We start from the raw sequence: 25,767 nt of genomic DNA, 5'->3' as shown, positions 1-25,767 counted from the left end.
TTTGTCTTTTTTATTGAGTAATTTTGTTAATTTGGCATTCAACCTAATTTTTGAAACATTTTAAGATTTAAGCATATTATCGTTTTTTTTTTTTTTTAAATTGAGTACGGAAATAGTATAGGGTCTCAAGTGGTGATTTTTTTTCTTCTTTTTTTTTTTATTAGGGGAATTCATTGATAAGTAATTTGTTTTGTATTTAGAGAATGACCGCACTAGCCATAAGACTTTTTGTCAAATTTTTTGTTTGTATTGTTTTTTGTTTTTTAAATAATTTGTTTTCTCATGTTACACTTACGAGGACAATATTCCAGGGGAAATATATCGTGTGGGTATTATGCTGGGGGGGGGGGAGTTCTACACTGAGATCATTTTCATTCGTATATCTTTTCCTGACCCTTTTAATGTCTAATCAAAATTAACTAATTTGGCAATTTATACAAATGTAGGATAAAGTACAACAATATTCTGTCTAATTGATTAACTAATTGATTAACTGTATTGTGGAAAGCATGGTGTTGGAAAAAAATTATCGATTCAGTTAATCGATTCAGTGCTTAATACATATTTTGAAATATGGACTCGATTCCCCAATGAAGGGGAGTTGTCGGGTTGAAATCATCCGCGGGATAATATTGCAAATGCCTTAAAATCCAAAATATGGTCATTGGTATTGTGCAGGTGATGGAGAGTTTCCCAAAGGGTGATTTTTCTTTTGGTAAATTTACCAGGAGGGGGTGAATTTTTGGTTGGTTCAAATTTTCTTTGAATTTCTTTTCTTTTGAGTCGACATCAACGTTTGACCGGCAATCTATTGATGAGTAAAATCGATAAAATATGATTCATCAGGGAAGATTTGGATGCTGACATAGCATCAAAAAACTTTCTTTCCTAGTTAGTGAATACTTTGACTTTTACCGACCCGAAGCAACAATTCTATTTGAAAAAAAGAAAATTCATTTTCACGCATATACAGATCCATCTATATTTTTTATAGTAAATTCAGAGAATGTATTCTCAATAGCTGAAGATGAGTTCCTGCTAAAAACTGTCCTAGATGTCCGCCTATTCGCTATGTAGAAAAAAAATTCAAATTCTGAAGTAGACTCATCTGATGAAAATCATTTCAAGTTAAGGAACTATAGGGTATTGTCAAGAGTCTTGTGAACGGCTTGGATGATGTAATCCGGGACAAATCCTCTTTTCTGGAGCCAGGGTACAAATTTGGGAAAAATGGATGACAGTTTTGAAAAGCTTTTTAAAGTAATAAAGCTATTTCTTGAGAAATATTTAGACTCTATGGTGCTTATGCTAATATATGTTTATGTTATTATTAAAATCAGAAAATTTGTTACCTCTGTTTTTATAAAAGTAACTTTACCATGTTTTTTTCTATCTGTTTCTCTTTCCTGCAACCCGTAATGGATTAAGTAAGTAGAAAACAATCAAAAGCGCATATTAAATAAATTATCAAAAACAAAATAATCTTCATGTGTATCAATATTCTACAAATCAGTGGACAGAACCTGACCAGCCCGTCTAAGTACGGTACAAACCAAGTACTAACTGCACTAAGTAAGTACAAAACATCACTAGAAAAGGACGGAAAAAGGTTGGCTAGTGACGATGAACGAACAACGTTCAGTGCGTTAGATTTGTGTCAAAGTTTTTTAAAAAAAATTATCTGTTTTAATTAATGTTTTTTTTGTAACTATTGAAATTCGAAAATTCAGTTTTTACTAAAACTTTCAGAAGTGACATCAACAGTAATACGATGACCCAAGGTAACTTTGCAGAGGGGTTTGCAGATTTATCCCAGTCAGTGTGGTCGGGAAATTTGAATAGTATTGTTCCAACGAACTTCAAAAAGCTTGTAAATGCCTATAGACCAGACTTCCGGGGCAATGACCAACAGGATTCAGATGAGTTTCTTGTTTTTCTATTAGACGCCCTGCATGAAGATCTAAATAAGGTAGGTTTTCCTTAATGATAAGAATCTGTTCAACAGCAGGTAGCTAATTTGATACATTATTTGTTACATTAATGCTCGTACTAAAAGTCCAATGGATGTTAGTTCATACCCCCCTTCTCCCCTATATGGAGAATCGAAAAGGGATCCTGAAAGAAATTTTAATTTAATATCTAGCAAAACCGTCTAAAGAACGTGTATTTATTTCTAATTTATATATTATTTGAGTTCTCCAAATATTCCTTCAATCCCCACTGTGGTATCGCAAGACGTTAGTTTTTAGTGTATTTTTACACTAGAAACTATGCCATACATCCCTTTCATAATGAGCTTTCGTTGCAAATGTTACACATAGTAAACGTATTAGTTGTCCAACCAATTTTGCCAACTCAATTCGCGCGCAATTCTATTGTTTCTTGTAGTAGCTATTGCCTATTTTCTTTTATTTTCTTGTAGTAGGTATTGCAAGCAGTCTAAGAACTGCAACCGAAAACATCTAAGTAAAAAAGTTAGGAAAAAACACTAGCAAAGACGAAAAAATTCTTTATTCTCAAATCCTTGCAATCTTTAAAATTAAGAAATAATACTTTTTTCAGAATTTTTGAACCTTTATTTCAATTTTCATCAACAGAATTCTTCCCAATTTGAGCCTCTCAAAAGATTATACATTTGTTTTTCTTCCAAAGACTACAAGTTTTCTGATTTTTATAACTAATCTGTTAATATTTAAAGGATTACTTTTATTTCAAATTTCCACCATTTTCTCAAGTTATTTTCACAATTTCATGCACCAGCCTTCACTTATACGGAACCTTCACATTTGAAGAATAGTACCTTTTTTGGAGAGTACACTTAGTACACTTGGGTATACCCAAGTGTTTTCGTATGTGTATGCTGAGTTTTCCTGTTTTGACCCCTCTATTGACGAATTGGTTACATCTTTGCCATATTAGATTTCTTCAATGCCTTTTGGTGTGTTAATTTTTTTGTATGTATTTTGGCATGATTAAGGTGTGTGCAGAATTTGAATTTGCTGAGCGTATGCTGTTTCTGTATAAAAATAAATGAAAAGTAATTAAGATTATAACATGGGTGTAGGCAGATCTATCAACTTGTTGCTCTGATTGAGTGTTGTATATGTTGGTAAATATATTGTTTTGATTGTCTTAAAATCCATTGTAATTTTCTGCAATGTTGATCTCTTAGTCACGCTTTTACAGCAGCTGAGTGTTTGATTGAGTCCGATTAAGTGTTGTATATGTTGGTAAATATATTGTTTTGATTGTCTCAAAATCCATTGTAATTTTCTGCAATGTTGATCTCTTAGTCACGCTTTTACAGCAGCTGAGTGTTTGATTGAGTCCGATTGAGTGTTGTATATGTTGGTAAATATATTGTTTTGTTTACAGCAGCTGAGTGTTTGATTGAGTCCGATTGAGTGTTGTATATGTTGGTAAATATATTGTTTTGTTTACAGCAGCTGAGCTGTTCAATTGCTATACATGTTCAAGTTTTTCATTTTTTTTTCAAGTTCAAGTTTTTTATTTCAACATTCACAAATAAATAAATAAAATAGAACACTTTCGCGCTGGGGAAAACCTAACTACAGAAGATTTAAATGCAAATTCAATGTACTGAATATAATTGTACTGAGTGTACTGAATGCAATTATGCATTTGACAAGTCCTTTAAAGAAAGAGGACAATGCTTATTTTACAGAAGAAATAATGAATGATCCAAGAAAGCTGAAGTACAAATACTATTTTTATTGTGTTGAAATTTTATATTTTAGTATGTACATATAATCTAAAAATTAGTCATTAATAAAAAATGTTTTTCTTGGAATATTACTATATATAAAAAAATAGCTATCAGGTTCTCTAATATTATTACTTTAAATTGAGAATATTGCTATTAGCACTAAAGTTCAATTAATACTCCGTCTGATAAAAACCTTAAAACTAATGCCAAAAGTTTTTTATCCGTGTATTGTTTTGTTCTTTATTATCAAGGTTAAGAAGAAGCAACCAATGAAAGAACAGGAAAATGAAGGCAAAACCCAAAGTGAATCTTCTCATGTGGCATTTATAAATTGGGAAAGTTCTAATAAATCCAAAATAAGTGATCTGTTCTATGGTCAAGAGATGAGTACCCTTACATGTACAACCTGTAGCCACTCTTCCATTCGATTTGACATGATTTGCGCATTGGTTGTCCCGATACCAAACGTCGTGTATCACTGTAGGCTACAAGTAAGTCCGGGGATCAACCTTCTTATTTTATTTAATAAGCATGGTCATTCTTTCAATAATGCTCAATAATAGGAAAAATTTCTAATAGAATATTGTTCTAGGAGGAAATTAAGTTGTGAAATTTCTTTAAATATTTTTAATAGTAACGTTCTAGTTCAGCTATCTCAACTTAGTAAAATTTCTAGTTTTGATTTGGTTTTAACTAATTCGTTTCTGTTTACCTTTTGTCTTATGCTGGATAATGATCGGACATTAAATATTAAAGTGGGGACCAAAAAGGGAATTTGGTTGCTAGAAAATTTAGTAGCATAAATTACTATTTAGTTTCTAAGAATTTGGCTTTTGTTTGTACTGCATAAGCAGTATCTCGTTTGATTTTCTAGTGGTTGATGATTCCAGTTTTGCATGTTGTACAGGAGGTTGAGGAAAATGAATATCTCAGGCAAAACAAGGCTGAATATCCATAGAATAAACTTGCAATATGGTAACCTAAATTAGTCTTATCTACATCAATTAAGAAACCGCGTTGTTGGGAGGTGGGATTTAGAGTCATGAATCCTTGGTATGTTTTAATTATACAGTACAATCATAGAGAGATCCTTTCGTGACTGTGTGTAGCAAATTGCAAGTCGATCGAAGCATTTTTATGCAAGTTTTGGAAACGAGGCGTATAACAGAATTGTGATTCTATGTATCACAATTCTAATGTTCTCAGGAACCAATTTACTTGCACGGTAAGTTTTGCGCTGATCTGAAGAGCAGCAACAATAAAATTATTCTACCAGAAGAACGTTGACCAGAAGAACGAAGAACGTCCCCTACACGGGGACGTTGACGTTGGAAAGCTGTTTTGAAGTAGTCACAAGTTCTTTTTGTGTCTCGAATCATGTAAGATGAAAAACCTTGTATGATTTGTGTTTTATCAATTTGGCAACTTCTTACCTTTTGAGGGATAAGGAGTTTGGGAAGAAACAGTACCCTATTTTGATTGACCAATCAAGAGGACTGGAAATCCTGAGATTACTGCTGTCCAGCGTTATACCTTTAGACGTTTCTATCAAAAACTTGGCTTTAAGTGGACAGTAGGGGTTTTCGGAGGAAAAATTGTCCCACTTTGATTCTTTGGTAATGCAGATTATAAATCTTGGCCTAATTCCAGTTCAAACAAAGAACTCTCTTTCTGATGCCATTCGAATTAGTCTATCGCTTAGTCAGTTCTTAGGTCGTTTTTGCACAAAATCAGGACTTAGCATACTAGTTTTGTATAGATTAAGGATTTCGCTCGTGTTTACCCTGAGTCTGAAGTTAGCACATTTTTTATCAATTCTAAACCGGGTCTTATTTGTCACGCTTTTGTAGAGAAAAGGGATTAATTTTCTATCGTACAAAATCAGTGCTTCATTTGATGTATGTCTTTGAAATAGGACATTTGAACGGACTCATTTTTGCACACAGTCAGGACTTACTTTGTTTTTCAACTAATTCAGTTTGTAGCCTGACCTTTGCTCTGGTTCGCATAGTGGAGGACTAAGCTTGTATTTCGTGTCGAGTCAGGACTTTGTTTGTTTTTATACACGATTAGAAGTTAGTTCATTCCTGTACTAAATAAAGGACCGCTCACTTTTGTAGCTGACTCATTTTTGTTCAGAGCCAACTCATTGAGTGCTTTGTCCTTGTGTCAAAAGAACTGGGCTTGGGACAATTACCCGACTTGGGGCCATTTTTATTGGGCCTGTTTGGGCTATATCGCTTAGATGTGATTTTTTGATCATTCCACCATTGTTAGTGAAATGTCTGTCAAGACATCGTTCAGATGCCCAAAGGATATGAGCAAAGATGGATGTGAGAGTTGGGCTACTTCCTTAGCCACTGGGCTCATTAAAATGGGTGCTAGTATTTACAATCTCTAATCGAATAAGCCTACTCCCAGGTTTTTACAATTATTCGTACGATCCTACTTACTTGAAAACAAAGACGTTTTTGACCTGCTTCTGACCCATGGTGTGACGAATTGCTCCAGTTCTTCTGTAAGAAGGCAAGTGGATCGTCTTGAGAGAGTCACTTCTGGCATGGCATGGGAACATCTCCGGTAGAACGGCGCGGTCAGTGATTGACAATAAAAACAACTGTACTTGAGGGTAGTTGTGCATCCCAGAAAAGTCGGCTCTAATTGAAGGAAAGAAATGATTCTCTCCGTTAAAGCTGTTTAATGTAACACATTTGTAGCTGCCATATTAGCTAATGACCTAGTGTCTTTAGTATTTTTCAAGTCTAAAAAGTAATTCTTCGTCTAAAAACTAAAAAAAAACAACAAAGTTATGCGACTATGTTTCTTCCTAGTTTTGCCGAATGTTTTAGTATTATTCAAGCATTTGATTTTAATCATCGATTAAAGAAGTATTTAATATTAAAGTCTCCTCCTTCTTTTGTAGAAGGTTTAGTATTATTAAGTGTTATGAATTTAGTAGAATATCTTTTAGTGCCTGTTGATTTTGTGATTTGTCTATTGAATAACAAAAAATTATTAAGATCGAAAAATGACATATTTTTTCTTCATTTTCCATGACGTTTTAGTATTATTTCAGTATTATATTTTCGGTATTATATTTACAAGACTTTGTATAATACTATCTATGTCTGTGGTGTCTTCGTTGTTTATTAAAAGCAATTAAGATTGAAAAAATGTTAATCTCAGAGATTAAAAAACCTTATCTTTTACTTTTACAAAATTTGCTAAACATGCATGTTTTATTAACCTATAACAAGGAAATTTGTCATAAATACTTTTTAGATCACTGGAACTGGGAGCGTCAATTAAGTTTTCAGATATGCTTTTAGATGTGATATATATATATATATATATACTAGCTGTTGGGGTGGCGCTTCGCGCCACCCCGACACCTAGTTGGTGGGGGCGCTTCGCGCCCCCCCCAAGCCCCCCCGCGCGCGTAAGTCGTTACGCGCCATAATAGTTACGCGCCATTGTAGTTGTGTCCCTATGTCCCACCTGTGAATATAGATAGATATATATATATATATATATATATATATATATATATATATATATATATATATATATATATATATGGTTTTAACTACGTAAAACTTGCGAATATACAACATTCTTTGCTGTCCCATTGTCTTTGCATATAAATAGATTGTCAGGTTTACCGACTCTTGAACATGCAACATATAATGGTCCATGGGAAAACAATCTGTATTCAGATCTATACCTCATGATTCTAATGATTGCCCTTGAGCTTTGTTGATGGTGATTGCTAATCGACCATTCCCTGTCCCGGTGTCCCGGTCGTCATTTACATCCCCCTGTTTCCCCCGGTGTCCCCGTTGTAGTTGTGTCCCTGTGTCCCGGTCGTCATTTATATTCCCTGTGTCCCGGTCGTCATTTGTATCCCGGTGTCCCAGTCTGTATATACATTCGTTTTTTAGTTTTGTTTTTCTCCTTTATTTTTTTCCTTTTTTTTTCTTTTTTAGCTTATTTAGATTTTTAGATTTTTTAGTTTTTTTATTAGTTTTTAGTTTTTTTTTCTTTTTAGTTTTTTTGTCCCGGTCGTCATTTATATCCCCCTGTTTCCCCCGGTGTCCCCGTTGTAGTTGTGTCCCTGTGTCCCGGTCGTCATTTATATTCCCTGTGTCCCGGTCGTCATTTGTATCCCGGTGTACCGGTCTGTATATACATTCGTTTTTTAGTTTTGTTTTTCTCCTTTATTTTTTTCCTTTTTTTTTCTTTTTTAGTTTATTTAGATTTTTAGATTTTTTAGTTTTTTTATTAGTTTTTAGTTTTTTTTTCTTTTTAGTTTTTTTGTAGTTTTTACCTTCTTTTTAGTTTTGTTAATTTTTTTTTTTTACTTATGTCCTGGTCGTCATTTATACTCCCTGTGTCCCGGTGCTTTGTTGATTGCTAATCGAACATTCCTTTTGTCCTGGTCGCTTTCTCTTTGAGTGTCGTCATTTATTTTTTTCTTTTTTAGTTCTTTCAGTTTTTACCTTTTTTAGTTTTTTTTAGTTTTTTAGATGAAAATTTTTTTTAGTTTTTTCCTTTTTTTCTTTTTAGTTTTTTATTGGTTTTTACCTTTATGTTAGCTTATTTTTCAGTTTTTTCCTTTTTTTTTTAGTTTTTTTTTATTTTTTATTTTTTTTAGTTTTTTACCTTTTTTTAGTTTTTTTAGTTTTTTTAGTTTTTTAGCTTTTTTACTTTTTTTATTAGTTTTTAGTTTTTTTGTAGTTTTTGCCTTTTTTTAGTTTTTTCAGTTTTTTTTTTAGTTTTTTATTGGTTTTTACCTTTATTTTAGCTTATTTTTCAGTTTTTTCCTTTTTTTTTAGTTTTTTTTTAGTTTTTAGTTTTTTTAGTTTTTTACCTTTTTTTAGTTTTTTTAGTTTTTTTAGTTTTTTAGCTTTTTTATTTTTTTTATTAGTTTTTAGTTTTTTTTGTAGTTTTTGCCTTTTTTTTAGTTTTTTTAGTTTTTTAGCTTTTTTATTAGTTTTTAGTTTTTTTTGTAGTTTTTGCCTTTTTTTAGTTTTTTTAGTTTTTTAGCTTTTTTATTTTTTTTATTAGTTTTTAGTTTTTTTTGTAGTTTTTGCCTTTTTTTAGTTTTTTCAGTTTTGACGTCACCTGATCCAGTTTTTTCAGGTGACGTCACCTGATCCACGATCCACAGATCCACAGACAACTTATTTTTATATATATAGATAGTTTTTTTTTTCACTTATGTCCTAGTCGTCATTTATACTCCCTGTGTCTCGGTGCTTTGTTGATTGCTAATCGAACATTCCTTTTGTCCTGGTCGCTTTCTCTTTGAGTTTCGTCATTTATTTTTTTCTTTTTTAGTTCTTTTAGTTTTTACCTTTTTTAGTTTTTTTTAGTTTTTTAGACGAAAATTTTTTTTAGTTTTTTCCTTTTTTTCTTTTTAGTTTTTTATTGGTTTTTACCTTTATTTTAGCTTATTTTTCAGTTTTTTCCTTTTTCTTAGTTTTTTTTTATTTTTTATTTTTTTTAGTTTTTTACCTTTTTTTAGTTTTTTTAGTTTTTTAGCTTTTTTACTTTTTTTATTAGTTTTTAGTTTTTTTTTGTAGTTTTTGCCTTTTTTTAGTTTTTTCAGTTTTTTTTTTAGTTTTTTATTGGTTTTGCCTTTATTTTAGCTTATTTTTCAGTTTTTTCCTTTTTTTTTAGTTTTTTTTAGTTTTTAGTTTTTTTAGTTTTTTACCTTTTTTTAGTTTTTTTAGTTTTTTTTAGTTTTTTAGCTTTTTTATTTTTTTTATTAGTTTTTAGTTTTTTTTGTAGTTTTTGCCTTTTTTTAGTTTTTTTAGTTTTTTAGCTTTTTTATTAGTTTTTAGTTTTTTTTGTAGTTTTTGCCTTTTTTTAGTTTTTTAGTTTTTTAGCTTTTTTATTTTTTTTATTAGTTTTTAGTTTTTTTTGTAGTTTTTGCCTTTTTTTAGTTTTTTCAGTTTTGACGTCACCTGATCCAGTTTTTTCAGGTGACGTCACCTGATCCATCCACAGACAGACAGACAACTTATTTTTATATATATAGATAGATATATATATATATATATATATATATATATATATATATATATATATATATATATATATATATATATATATATATATATATATATATTACAATTGGAATACGTTAGAGTCCAGTGAAAAATTTGGACGATGCGTTTGGAAAGGTAAAGTGATGTGTTTCGTTAACGAAATCTTGTGTTGTTATGTCTTGTGGATATATTTCTGAAGCCGAGTATTCCAATTTTTCTGTTAAAATCAGGCCGCTAATTGTTCTTATTCCACAAAATTACGTTGTCTCTTTTAAGGCAGGACGCACTCACAAGGAATCTTCCTATACCTTCCATGTTAAACATTTGGAGTTTGCCTGACGTTCCGGAATTAGTGATTTCGGCGGTTTTTATGTCAATAGAAATTAAAAAATACGGTGAATTTTTTGATCTAATCAAATCTTAAAGCCGACAATTATTTTTTTTATAATTCCAAAACAATTATAAAACCTCGGGTTTGTATTCTAGATTGCTATGTCAAACTTGTTGTGGGGTATCAAAAAATAGAGCAAAAAATGTTCTATTCAAGAATAAGAAACTTATTTCTATAATATATACTTCCTGGCTGCAGTCTCTTCAAACCAAGGGATTCACGACTCGGATTGTTCAGGAGCGATTCAGTGAAGTATTAGTTAGTTGTAGCCTGTTTAAACAGAGTCCAGAGATAAGTAGCGTGTAGACATCAAACTGCCGGTTGATAAATACATAAAAAAAAAAAAAATTGTATAAATAATTACAAGAAGAATCGCTAAGGATAACCCTCGCCGAATCGTAATTTTGAGTGAGAAACCCCTTATGTTCAACCCTCTTATGTTTGTTTAGTTGAAGCGACGAAGAAAACTGATACCTTTGTATTTGACCAAGTTGCCGCCTACGAAAAAGAACTGACTAGGGAGTAAAATGCTTGGACTTTGGCTAGGCCCTAATGAATTATTGCCAATATTTATGTTCTTTCAAAATTATACAATATTTTAGTCTCACAGTAAACAATTGATTCTTTTAGGATTGCCTATCTCTTTATACCGAAGGTGAGTCAATTGCTGATTGGAACTGCCCAAAATGTAGGCGAAATTCTAAGGAATCCATTAAGAAACTGGATCTGATTAGGACACCAAAAATCTTGATTGTCACACTTAAACGATTCTCCAAAGACTTTCAACAGTGGACAAAGCGGCAGACCTTCGTCGAATACCCTAAAACTGGTTTAAGAATAAATGGGAGTACATATAAACTTGTAGCAACAGTCAATCACTTTGGAACTGTTAATGGTTGACATTATACCGCTTCAGTTTATCATCCTGATCTAAAAGTGTAAGTTTTCATTGTGTACCAAAGTCAATAGTGGTAATATCTTATTTCGTCCTAGTTTCGTTCCTTCTGATTAATTTTAAACTGTCTTTTTAAACCTACTCGAAGTTTGGCAATAAAATGTATTTTTCCTCCGGAATATTTCAAATATATGATATTAAGAAAGTACACTAGGAGCTAGGGGTCTAGGGATATACCCCTCCCCTTCCCCTATGGTCTCGTTCAGAGAAATCATGATTTTTACGGGTTTCTTTGAGATTTCATAGTTTCCATATAATTGGCTTATTTTTTAGGTTTTACTCCCTGCATATGCTTATCTTAGAGGACGTCCTTAATATCCTTTCAAACAAAAATGCTACGTAAATGAATATATACTATTTGAAATCAGGCGTGATTTTCAAGTCTTGTATCCTTCTTGGGAAAGAAATCCATGGGATAAAGGTTTGCTATATGCTGGCGTGAATTGAACAGGAATGATTCAATCTGCCGGAACAGACTAGAAAACTGTTAACGTTTCTCTGATGAAAATGTCAATCAAACCCTCGATTTAATATATATATATATATATATATATATATATATATATATATATATATATATATATATATATATATATATATATATATATATATATATATATATATATATATATGTGTGTGTGTGTGTACGTATATGTAAGTAATATTTATAAATGTATTATACTTATTTCAATACAATTTTTATATCATGGAATGATGCATGGAAAAAAGGTTTGATTACATATCTTCACCGTTTCGACCTGGGGCCTCACCGTTTGAACAACAATGTTTTTTTTTTTTTTTTTATATATATATATTTGTAAGACCTCCTCCGTCTTTAGAGTGAAATCCATAAATGCTTTATACGGAGACCATATGGTATGTATAGTTACAAGATGCTCATTATTGTGGAGTCAAACCATAACTTTAGAGAAATTGAGTTTGGAGTAAACATCTTTTGCAGCCATGCAAGGGGTTTGATGATTTCACTCAGGTTGGGCCGAAAGTTTCATCAAGATTGATCCCTTTGGTAAGGAGATATCTAACCCCCTTGAAAATTAATGTTGGAAATAGCAGACAAGAACCAGCATGGGGTTTGCCACTTTCGGCTCATAATCTATGTCTTGTGGCCACCGGCTCTCTTAATCAGTTAGTTTTAGGTAACTATTGATACAGGCAAAGTCGGGCTGAAATCTAAAGCGCTGTGGTCAGATTGATCAAATCAGGGTTATTGTTGAACCGTCTTAAGATTTTAGTTAACCTTGAAGATTGCTCAGACTGTTGGGCGCTGGGTATAAATACGTTACAGGCAGCCCAGGCTCCTTAATTTACTGTACTCCACTATGCATGCTTCATGATACTTCATTTACCATTGGAAGTCTCTCTTATGGCTCCTTAAGCTTGAAGAATGTATTGACTGAGGCAACTTACCTCAGCTTTGTTTATATTTTCTTCTATTTCTTTTGGTTGCGAGAATATGATTAAGATTGTCCTTTTTTTCAGGTGGCATAAATACGATGACAGTGAAGTGTCCATTCTTCGGGAAGATGACGTCATCAGTAAAGAGGCCTATATTCTTTTTTATTCAAAATTAGTCTGATAGATTTCAACTTGTAAAAAGAATTGTATTTGTGTATATAGCTACATTACTGAGCTGCATCACTGAACTATCTTCCGTCCCTATTTTCTCTCCCTCCCTTTCTCTCTTTTCCCCCTCCTTTCTCTATCTGTCTCTCTCTTCTCCCTCCTTCCTTTATCTGTCTCCCGCTTTTATCTGCCTCTTTCTTTCACGTTCCTCACCTGCTTTTTTTTAAGGCACCATTTATTTGTGTTCTAACTGTCCTTTTAGAGTTTATGATTTTTAATGTTTAGCTTATTTTGACTCGCTATAATTGTAAGAGTTAAGTGCCTCCAAAGTTCAACCTTTAAAGGAATTCCTTTATTTTTCTTTTATTATTATTTATTTGTCGAATGATTTCGCCCCTGCAGTTTTATTTTTTAGTTTAAGTCAAACCCCATATTCCCTCTATTTTTTTTCATCAAGATGATTACATTTTAACGTCTACCAGTTACAACTTTTGGATGAATCAATCACCAAAAGCCATGTCTTTTATAATACTCCCTTGATACCACTAAGAATACTGGTACTTTCCACGATATCTCATTAGTCAATTTAAATTTACCTCCTGACAAAATGACAAGCATAAAATCAAGAAATGTTACGTATTATAATGTAACATTATAATAGACACATATAACACATGTGGTATAGACACATACCTGACACATATAAGAAATGTAACATTCTGCCAAACTATAGGTATAGACAGGTATTGACAAACTATAGGTATAGACAAACTATCAGGTATAGACACATACCTGACACATATAAGAAATGTAACATTCTGCCAAACTATAGGTATAGACAGGTATAGACAAACTATAGGTATAGACAAACTATCAGGTATAGACACATACCTGACACATATAAGAAATGTAACATTCTGCCAAACTCTCTAGATACACCTGTAACGCTAATAAACTATTCTGACCAGACGATCTGATTAGATTGCTATTGAAACTAAAAAAGAAAGGTTAAATGAACATTTACCTAAGTGTATAATGGTTATTATTGTAGATAATGTTCATTGGACTTATTCTATTATGTGCATAATATCCATTTTGGACTTTATGGACATAAACTAAGTGTTCCTTTTGTTTTTATTTGGGAGTGTTATAGTGTATTCTCGTACATATCGTATAACGGGCAAAAGGGCAATGTGGACTTTTTAGTTAAGTCATCATGATAATTAACTGTGGTTGTTTAAGTCAACCACCCAGCCGCTTATAACTGTGTAATTTTCAATAGTAATCTCAAGCAGCTTGTGACACTGTATGTCTTGCTATAACAAAAGTTTGTTTTGCAGAGAAAGTATTTTGATTTTGTATGTCCAATAAATGATTACTTCATGAGAAACTTCACGGATCACTTTAAGTGATTACTTCACGGAAACGTAGAGGAATGACTCGATTTCAAAATCGTAATTGTAATATCATAAATCGTAGATCGTAATGTTAAGAGTTGTAATTAGCTTGTCGAGCTCTAGAAATATAAATCAGAGGATAATAATAAGAGAAACGACACCAATTCCCATTAGAGCGGAAAGGAGACACATAAAATGGAATAGAACCAAAATACAATAAAACTGAGTAGTAACGAAGCGGGATAGAGGAACATGAAGCGGAATAGAGTAGAATCAAAATAGAATAAAATTGAACAGCAATGAAGCGGGATAGAGAAACATGAAGTGGGGTATAACCAAAATAGAATAAAACTAAGTAGCAATGAAGCGGGATAGAGAAGCATGAAATGGACTATAACCAAAATAGAATAAAACTGAGTAGCAATGAAGCGGGATAGAGAAGGATAAAGTGGAGTGTAACCAAAATAGAATAAAACGAAGAAGCAATGAAGCGGGATAGAAAATCTTGAAGCGGAATAGAGTAGAATCAAAATAGAATAAAACTGAATAGAAATGAAGCGGAATAGAAACAATGAGGCAGAATAATCATTAAAGAAACAAGACAAATCACAATGAAGAGGAATAGGATTGATTTAACAGGAATTCATTGAAGCTAGTTTACAAATATCAACTTATATATTTGAATTCATAAGTCAATATCAGTGCTATATCCATGATCTATGTTCGAGGGGGGGGGGGGTATTTTTTGCGGGAGTGGGGGGTTACAAATAAAACTTTAAAAAGCGTATCAAAAATGCGTCTCAATGCATTTTTTTTACGTTTTTGCGAGTCTGAAAAACATTTTGAAGGGAGGCGAGGAACCCACTAACCCCTCCTCTGAATTCAGGATTTGAGGTTAAGATTATACAAGGTTGTTGTCCTCTTATCCTTGCTGTGCTAATAAGGAAAGCTGGTGCCTTTGACTTAGGCAATTAATTTAAACAGAATATCCGGTAAAAGATTTAACGAATAATGTTTGATTTAGCGAGCATTAATTAAGACTTTTTTTTGGTAAATTTTACCTTTAAAACCAATATATTTTAAACATTTAAACATCATTTCGTTGTCAAAATATATAATTAATTGTAATTGAATTGAATCCAAGTGTAATCGAGTCGGTAATTGTAATCGATTTGTAAATTGGTGATTGTAATTGTTAATTGTAACTGGTAATGTAAATTGGTAATTATAATTTTCAAAATTGGTAATTGTAATCAAATGCTCAGTATTACCAATTTCTTATTACTTAAATCTATTTAGTTCTGTTATATTACTCCATCTGTGTAACTTAGGTTTAAATTTTGGTTATCATTTATCATTAAGTTTTTTGTCAAGAAATCTTTACATAATACTGTGAAGCGTTTCATTGATTCATTGTTAATTTTAACTAAAATATTTTTTTTATAGAAATATCAAATACAGTTATTCTTTGGGGTTTTCTTTTTTTCTTATTCAGTTTCACACTTCTAAATTTCTGACTATTTGTAATAGTACTTTTTTTGGATAAGTTTATTCCTGAATTAAGTGGATTAACATAATTAAATCCTTATGTGAAAATATGTCAAAATTGCCCTGGTACGATTAGAGTGTCCATTTCCGAAGATATAGATGGAGGGGGAGGATAAAATATTTTCAAAATTAAAGGTGGGAGTGAGCCTGTGTTTTTCAAATGAGAACACAGAAAAACTATTTTTAATAAGTTTACCAAATGAAAGAAGATATATTTCTAAATCCGGGGGAATTAAGGCAACCCTTTAGTTAGGGAAAATAAAATCTTTGGTTTTATTAATTTTTTCATCAATTTGAAAAAGATTAAATTGTTATATAAAAATTTAGTATTTCGTGTCTAAAACAAATGCGACACTTATGTGATTTAGATGTGAATTAGAGACTTTTGTGATTTTTTTTCTTGACTTAAGATTTTTCTGGTCATAAAAACGGTAACAAGTACTTCAGTTTTCATCCTGTTAGCTGAATAATTGTGGAGAGTATAGCCAAGCTTTGCTTACTTTGTCGTTTTTATGTATCGTTAACGCAGTAAACCGCATCATTTATATGCTAGGAATATTTCGGAAACGTAGGCAGCTCATGCTTCTTACCTTGTATTAATATTTTTAGGTTTTGTTTTTAATGCTGATCAAGTTGTTTTGCAAACTCTTTTAAATGCCTTAATATCGGTTTTCTTCGCCCACTTTTTATTTTCATAAAGACGGGCAGGAATTGGGTGGGTTTTACGGGAATTAATTTTTCCTTTTTTAAATAAATGAATTTTGGTGACTGTTGCTAATTCAGTTACATAAATTTGATAGTTATAATGCGCTAAGTGTTGTAATGACAAGGTAAAATAATTTTTCTCGGGGAAGATGGTTTTATTACTGTTCTGAAATTTTAATCTTTTGAGAATTTAAATTTAATTAATTAGCTGCAGTGATACATGGGACCAAGATAGATTTTCTCTAAGAAAAAAAAATGTGTTTGTTCCAGAGCTTGTAGTCGTCAACTTTGTTATAAAATTGTTGCGTTGTTCTGTTTTTTTTTCTGTGTTGTCTTAAATATATTTTATGTTTATTCTTAATTTCTATCTAGAATTTGGCCGCTGTAGAAATAACTCGAGTTAAATACGGGAGGCAAAGGGTATAAAAACATGGAGATGTTTAGCCTACCCCTTTATATCCATTATACTTAATGTAATATTTTAGTTTGAAAACATATAAATATCTCAGGAAATGTTAATGCTTGTACGGACAGAATTAAAGCTTTTTGGCCAAACGGAACATTTTTAAGGATCTTGAGAGAAAGCAGTCTCGTTTTTCAAAGAGATGTCTTTATGCGTAGATATGCCAACTTGTTTAAGTTGTAACTTTTCTTGGTCGAAGAAAAATCCATAGCTGACACTTAAAGGGAGGGAATATTTTTCCAACCCATGTGTCTTGAAATACCCCCTTCAATTTATTATGTTTAGTTTTCGTGCTCTACGCAAAGGACATTTAATTACTTCATTTAATTACACGTTTTGAGAAAAAAAATTTAATCTGTTTTGTTTGTTATGATTACTTCATCCTTATTAAGTAAAATGTGCCTAGATAATTTTGTGTGTGTATTTTTTAAGCTAAGTTCAGACGCATAGGATTGGTAGAAACCTTTTTAAGGGTAAAATGCCTTATGTATATAAGAAATAACTTAAAATCATGCTTTTCAAAAATATAACCAAACAACTAAAATCAGTGGGCTTCAAGTGAATATGTCTGTGTTTTTCTTCCAAAGGTCAAAAGTCATTGGAAAGCCTTTGCTTTCAGTTTTAATTACATAAAACACCTGTGTTTGCCAAATTTTAGATGATTGCGATCAGTTCGAAAGAAAAGACAAAAAAAGACAAATATCTACTCCGTTCAAACTAATTGGGTAAATGCCCTTATCTTCAGAATTCAAGTAGGAACATTGGATTAAGTTCAAACAGTATATATAATTAGTGAGGGCTAGAAGCATTAGAATAAATTATATTAATAGAAGTAAGCACTAAGTTTCGAATGTAAATAAGTGTCAATTGTGAAATCTAAACCAAAAATTATTAATATTTAAACATATTTATTCTGTATAAGTGTCTTATTAATATGTAAGCATATTTATTCTGTATAAATGTTCATAAACTAATAATAAGTAACAAACCTGAGAATTATGAATATACTACATATATACGAGCCGTACGAGTTTATAATACTCGTATAAATATGCAATCTACTCTCTTTAAACGAATAACGATTTTATATATATATATATATATATATATATATATATATATATATATATATATATATATATATATATATATATATATATATATATATATATATATATATATATATATATATATATATATATATATATATATATATATATATATATATATATATATATATATGTGTGTGTGTGTGTGTGTATGTATGCATTATTCCTATATTTTTTTTGTGTGAAAACGACTTGATGATTTTTTCAGAAAATTGAAACACTGCCAATTTTCTGGCCATAAAAGCGATATGTACGAGTCATGGACTTAGGGAAAAACTGTTTAGAGCCATAATTTTGAAAAAACATTTTCATGTGAATGACATCACATCCATATGCACTTAAGGAGCAACATTCATAGTTTTTTCCTAGTGGTGATCGCATCGTTTTGGTGTCAAAGAAGTATGCAAAATCATACAAGATGATGAATGAATCTGGACAGCTAAAGTAAAAGGCATGGAAGAATTATGAATAATGATTAATGAAAATAAAGCAGAACAATCTACGATTAGAATATACGCAACAAAGAGTATCACAGCTAATCTGTACGCCGAAATCTGAGGTTAGAACACAAATCAAAAGTAAATTTTTAAGCCACAGTGGCCTGCCATCACAAAGAATAGAAAGCAAAAGAGAAGAAAAGTGAGAATTGGGTCTTATAAGACCAACGAAAATACTGAATGAAGCAAATAGATAATTCGGAGGAGATCTGCTTCTCTTTGTTAGGAATATTAAAGAAGCCCGCAAAGAATCAAGTTCACATTTTCTGAGCAAAAATGCCAACCATAGAGATCAGATAAAAGTAAAAAGACAAAAACAAAAAACATGGAGCTAAAAATGAAACGAAGGCCCAAAATGGAAGAATTAAAAAACATAGCAACACGGTAAAAAATAATAGGAGATAAAATCAATATTAAACAAATTGAAGATAGTAAAAACCAAAACACCCAACTCAAAAAGCTAGTCACTCATCCTAAACCCAACGACCAACAATAAATAATCTTCTCATTCAGATGCCAGACAAGCAAGTAATATTCTATAAAATGAAATGAAATAACTAAGTAGGAAATACGGCGCACGTGCCTAATTTTAAGTAAAGCTCCCTTAGCAAAGGGTCTTTAATATCTGAGTGGTCGGGAGTATGTATCATTTTGGGAGTGTGTAAGTAACATAGAATTTATTTAGGGGATGAATAAGTTATCAGATTCTCGTCTGTGAAAACCAAAATAAGATTAACTTATTTTGAAACCACCTGCCGTGTTCCATAAGAGAAAGATTATTAAAATGGTCATATTAACGACGATAGGGTAAATCCCTGCTTATTTCTGGTTCTATACCAAATCAATTATTAACCTCACTTTCTACATAAACTGGGGCAATATTATTATCACACATAACACTAATAGTTTTGAACTAAAGTTTTTCTGAAAGGACTACGTTGGCCACTTACCCTTATTCTAAAAATCATAGTTATAGTATTCACTAGTTTATTTCTACTTCGACAGCCACCATATCAGAGACATTGCTTAAGTGATGGCGCTAGTAAAGAGCCATAAGTCTTCAATCTATTCTTATTATTTTTTTCAAGGCCACTTCATAAAGAAAGGGTGGTCGTACAATATCTGGAGATGGCTCAATCTGTTGGAAATTCAAAGTGCTAGTGATTTTTTTAGGTGTCGAAAGTGGTAGGAATACAGTCACCCTCTCACCATGACATCTGATCAACATTTTTAATAGTTGTTGGTTCAAAACTATACGAAGGTTAAATAATTATGCCCCGGGGACTGACGCCTCCCACATAGTATGTGAAGCAGCACCTTAAATTATTATGCTGTAACTTTTAGGTAATATTAAGGGAGATGCTGAAGAGGGAACGAAGGGCTACCAGTCCTAATTACCGTTTTTAGATCCTCCCCCTCATTACTGATCAAAATTTTATAAAAAGACATTTTTCCCAAAAAAGCTAAATGACACTTTTCATTGCCCCTGGAATCTTCCACGGGAGTGTAAAGAAAACGAAAACAAGCATTAATTGTGTATGTATGTATTTTTTTTCTCTGGCTATTGACCTATATAGATCGGTTTTTTAGGCCAAAATATCCCAGGGCGCCAATTTTCCCGAAAGAATATTGAGCCGTTTTTGAAAAAAATACATACATATACAATTATGCCTCGTTTATAAAGATTGTATATATATATATATATATATATATATATATATATATATATATATATATATATATATATATATATATATATATATATATATATATATATATATATACTATCTTCATAAACCAGCAATAATTGTATATATAAGCCACTCGCACATATATATTTCCACTCGCAATTTTTTCCCCCCTAACATTATGGCTCTTAACGAATTTCCTCAAACTTTTGTCCTATCTAAATTGTTTTTTTAGGCCAAAATATCCCAGGATGCCAAAGTTTCCGAAAAAACTTAATGGCTTTTTCCCAAATTTCATTATCAAATCATGTTTTCGAGCAAATAATGTGGGTAAGTTCAAGAGCACTTTCACATTTGCTGAAACAGGGTCCAAGTATTACTCTAATAGCATGTTTTTGGACATCTTCTAGTTCTGCTGACATGTAAGCAGCGTATTGAGTTTGAAGACTCCAAACAGGACAGCAGTACTCGAGGATAGGCCTGAAGTCGGTTATATACGCCAGTAGGAGTTGGCGATCAGAGATGCCCAATCTGCATATACTTGATAAACCCATTAATAGTGACCTTTATTTGCAATATTGCCAATATTCAGCTTCAACTAGGAATCACTTGCAAATGTTGCACCTATGATTTTGCTGGAAACGGCACATCTGGGGTTACAGTGTCCCACTTGATAGGATTGAATTGCAGGAGTTCGTTAATATGTAGGTCATTCGACTAATACTGGACGATGAAGTCCGTGAAGTAAGTCTGGTCGAACTGCTTTTTTACCACCGTGTTCTGTACTGCATACAAGAGAAGTGCAGTCATGTTGTTAAGGAACTTAAAATGCTCTTCGAATTCTACTAGGATTAGGTTGATAACAGTAAGGAACAAAAGAGTACCTAGTTTTGTTCCTTGGAGGCAGCTGTAGGTTAGTTCGGACGCCTCAGAGCAGGTATCTTCGGCAAAAAAAGAATAAACTGATTTAAGTCTCCTCCGTAGAGACACTCTCGCTAATAGTAGCATTTGACATTTAGCTCACATCTCCTTCACATTTATTCATTTGGTCAGGTGTTTTATAAGGTCAAATGCTTTTCTGTAGTTTATTAAATAAAAAAAAAAACAAGTTTTTTAACTGAAAGTAAGGAGCGACATTAAAACTTAAAACGAACAGAAATTACTTCGTATATGAAAGAGGCTGCTTCCTCATCAACGCCCCGCTCTTTACGCTAAAGTTTGACTCTGTCTCTCAATTCTTCTTTTTAAAACAGTAAAACACTTTAGCGTAAAGAGCAGGGCGTTGATGAGGAAGCAGCCTCTTTCATATACGAAGTAATTTCTGTTCGTTTTAAGTTTTAATGTCCCTCCTTACTTTCAGTTAAAAAAACTTGTTTTTTTTTATTTAATTTCTGAACGTTTTTGAATCAATGCATGTTTTGATTTTGGCTCTCCGCAGAGGAATAATTAAAACGAAATTTGCATTTTTTTTTTTTGGCTAAATGGCTTTCTCATAATTTTGATCGAATGATTTTGAGAAAAAAAGAGCGGGGGGGGGGAAGCCTAGTTGCCCTCCGATTTTTTGGTTAATTAAAAAGGCAACTAGAACTTTTAATTTTTTACGAATATTTTTATTAGTAAAAGATTTACATAACTTATAAATTAGCTTACGTAAAGAACTTTTGTATTCTCATATTTTTATTACATATATGAGGGGGTTCGCCCCCTTGTCAGATCCTCGCTCTTTACACTAAAGCTTAAATTTTGTCCCAATTCATTAAGAACGACCCCAGAATCACAAAAGCCGTAGAATAAATAGTTGAAATTACTAAAAATACTTTAACGTAAAGAGCGAGGTATTAGGAGGAGGTGAGCCCCTCAAATGGGTAATAATTTCTGTTTGTTTTAAGTTTTAATGCTGTTCCTTACTTCCAGCTGAAAGAACTTTTTCATATTTATTTTTTCATTGTGTTTTTAAATAATGCTAGTAAATCCTGCGCTCCCTTCATGGAGATTTTCATCTCCCATGACAAATTATCGATGGAAAGTTCCCCCAGCATATCCCCCTCTTCTCAACCCCTCCCCCAACCCAAAAAATCCTCCTGAAAACGCCTGTACACTTCCCAATAACCATTACTATATGTAAGCATTGGTCAAAGTTTGTAACTTGTTGCCCCTCCCATGGGGACTGTGGGGGAGTAAGTCGTCCCCAAAGACATAGTTAAAAGGTTTTTCGACTACGCTGAATAAAATGGCTATCTCAGAATTTTGATCCGTTGACTTTGGTAAAATAATTAGCGTGGGAGGGGGCCTAGGTGCCCTCCAATTTTTTTGGTCACTTAAAAAGGGCACTAGAACTTTTCATTTCCGTTAGAATGAGCCCTCTTGCAACATTCTAGGACCACTTGGTCGATACGATGACCCCTGGGAAAAAAAAACAAACAAATAAACACGCACCCGTGATTTGTCTTCTGGCAAAAAATACAAAACTCCACATTTTTGTAGATAGGAGCTTGAAACTTCTACAGTCGGGTTCTCCGATACGCTGAATCTGATGGTGTCATTTTCGTTAAGATTCTGTGACTTCTAGGGGGCGTTTCCCCCTATTTTCTAAAATAACGCAAATTTTCTCAGGCTCGTAACTTTTGATGGGTAAGATTAAACTTGATGAAACTTATATATTTAAAATCAGCATTAAAATGCGATTCTTTTGATGTAGGTATTGGTATCAAAATTCCATTTTTTAGAGTTTTGGTTACTATTGAGCCGGGTCGCTCCATACTACAGTTCGTTACCACGAACTGTTTGATCAAGAGTAAATCAACAATATTATTAGAAGTAGCCGACCACTTGCCGATTTAGGGGTACATTCACACTAAATATACTGCCGTGCTACCGTCTTGTATGCATCCATTTCTGGTTTACCATCCTTCTCCATGGAGCAAACTGAAAATGCATAAAGAGGGCTTGCTTACAGGGAACATTACCTATAGAGCGAAGCATATTGGTCCATGAGCCCGAGGGCTGTATTCTGTATTTATTCAACAAAGAGTGATAAAACTAAAAAAAAGAAAAAAAATATTGTTTATCAAATAAATATAGAATACAGACCTCGACCCGCTACCCGCGGGGCTCATCGACTAATACGCTTCATTCTATGGGAAATGTGGCCTCTAAGCAAGCGCAATCTACGAATTTTTAGTCTCGTTGGGGGGGGGGATTTTAGAAGCCTAAAAAATGGATGCGCTTCTCGAATAATGACAAAGAAACAATTTGCGATTATCAAAATATTACTGTATGCTGTAATACGCACTTTAGAGCACTTGGAACGAAAGTAAACATCTACCATTTTTTTCTAACAGAGAGCAATAAAAAAAATCCTCAGCTACCTTCGCTTGGTTCGGTGTTATCGATATGGGTCTCAGTTAATAACAGAACTGGGTTGACCTAACTTTCTGTAAGACACTGATAAACGTAGCTTCGCACATCTTTGGAAATACTTGTTCAGTGAAACACTGGTTTATTACTGATGCAATTGCTTTGGCAAAGAAAGGATAATATTCTTTCGCTAATCTAATTGGGAGTTAACTTGGGCATGAGACACAGTTGTTATGTAACCGTCCGATTGTATGGAAAACCGCCGTTTCTGACGCCTCTACGATTTTGCCCATACAATAATGGTTAATGATATCAATCATTTGTTCGTTAGTTATGTCTGGGTAAGCGTTACAAATTTGGGTAAAAAATGTAAAAGGGTAAAAAAAACTTCAGAGGTTTTCTTAAAACTATCATTTGGGTTGCTGATTCGTACTTCAGTTCCTTTGTTTGTTCGTTAGTTATGTCTGGGTAAGCGTTACAAATTTGGGTAAAAAATGTAAAAGGGTAAAAAAAACTTCAGAGGTTTTCTTAAAACTATCATTTGGGTTGCTGATTCGTACTTCAGTTCCTTTGTTTTTTCTAATAAACCATTTAATTTTTCGTCCCGCTTGTGCGACTCTGACTATAGGAGTGTGGCTGCTTTGTCCCGTATATATCTCTTTCGTGAAGTTTGGAGGGCTGAGACGACTTTATTCCTCATCTTGTTCGCATTTAATACGTCTCCTGCAGCATGAAGTTTACACCATTCTTTGATATTGGTTTTTATCTTGGTATCTTACCACGACCTATCCGTTTCACAAGTCATATGGTCTTTGATAGGAAAAAAATCGTTGTACTTTTGTTGCAGTTAAGTATAACATCTCGACTTTTTAATCTTGATATTTGTTATGACACACACTCAATCAAAGTCAAATTCAACGATCTACTTGCCAAAATATTGGAGGAGTCTTTACTGTGGTGTATGTAAGTGCTATTTTACTCTTCTTTGATTCTGAAACATGATTTTTGTTCATTGGTTTCCACCAAAGTACGTTGTGATATGACTTAGCCAGTGGTACTAGGAATACTGATGGTTGATAAAACATGTAGATTCGTTAGTACGAAGTCTAATGTGCTTCCAATTTCATGAGTGGGAACATCGACCATTTGCTTCAGATTTAATACACGTTATATCTACTTTTTATCTGTTAAGTTAAAATCACCAGCAATGATGATAGCTGGATTACTGAATTGTTTGTGAAAATCATCAACTTGATACTGCAGGAATGCTACTAATTCACGTTTGTTATAGGCAGTATAGGTTTCTGGTAAACCTCTCGGCTTGCACCAAACCAGATTATTTCATAACATGAATCTGAGAAGTTAGTAACTTTTCTGCACGGCAAAGTAAATGCTTTCACTAAATTTTCACGGCAGTAAATGCCTACTCCACCTCCACGTCGTGTATATTGTCTGTTGCGACTGTTATTGAAAAAGTTCAAATAGCCTTTAATATCACCTGTTTCCGTTTTAAAATCCCAGTACTTTGTAATTATTACTAGTAGTATCCAGTTGATGCGCAAGACAAGCTGTAGCTTGTCCACTGTATTCGTCACTGGTCTGGAGTTGCATAGAATCATGCTCCGGAAATGCATTTCCGGAGCACAACAAATATAATTTTTTGGCATATAGCTGAAGGTGTTTTATGGGGCTATGATGGGGGGGATGGGGTGGTTGTGGATTTTTGAAAGAGCATGAAATGGGGAAGTTATATATATATATATATAGAGTTATATATATATATATATATATATATATATATATATATATATATATATATATATATATATATATATATATCTGTTGCACATTGAGAATTAACCAGAGAGTTCGTCTCTACCTCATTCCCTTATGTTTAATTATCGATAAATATTTTAAGTTAACTTGGCTCGACAACAATGAATAAAACCTCTAGAGCAATTCAGCCCATCTAAGAAAGTTTTTTTCTACATTTTCTATCTTGTACTTACGTGTGTATATGCTTACTCCTCCAGTTTCATCAACTTGGTATATATGGTATACATATGATAAATATGTTCTTCAAAACTATGGTAAAACTGTTTGGAAAAAATATACATATTAAAAACTACACTTATTTTCTATCTAAAACATACGTAAAATATTTTGAAGAAAAAAGTGTGAAAAAAAATCGTTACTTATCAAAATAATAATAGTTTAACCCACCATCTGGTTGGAAGTTGGTACTTTTCATTTTTTTTTTTTTTTTTTTTTTTTTTAGCGATATTTACGCTCT

General features: G+C 32.5%; 2 protein-coding genes across 3 annotated transcripts in view; both read left to right on the top strand.

Moving 5' to 3' along the window:
* LOC136040235 (ubiquitin carboxyl-terminal hydrolase 4-like) overlaps positions 1-16,721 on the top strand; it is a 61,398-nt gene extending 44,677 nt beyond the window's left edge. For both annotated transcript variants that reach the window (XM_065724437.1, XM_065724436.1), the window contains 4 exons: positions 1,750-1,969; positions 3,979-4,218; positions 10,802-11,109; positions 12,627-16,721. In XM_065724437.1, the coding sequence (XP_065580509.1) occupies positions 1,772-1,969; positions 3,979-4,218; positions 10,802-11,071 (708 nt within the window). In that variant the 5' untranslated portion in view covers positions 1,750-1,771 and the 3' untranslated portion in view covers positions 11,072-11,109; positions 12,627-16,721. The remainder of the gene's footprint in view (positions 1-1,749; positions 1,970-3,978; positions 4,219-10,801; positions 11,110-12,626) is intronic.
* Positions 1-25,767, top strand: part of LOC136040238 (uncharacterized) — a 218,125-nt gene that overhangs the window by 142,612 nt on the left and 49,746 nt on the right.

Source organism: Artemia franciscana, chromosome 20, assembly GCF_032884065.1.
Source record: "Artemia franciscana chromosome 20, ASM3288406v1, whole genome shotgun sequence".
NCBI classification, from domain to species: Eukaryota; Metazoa; Arthropoda; class Branchiopoda; order Anostraca; family Artemiidae; genus Artemia; species Artemia franciscana.
The sequence above is the reverse complement of the archived record's forward strand: the minus strand, read 5'-3'. Positions and strand labels throughout refer to the sequence as shown.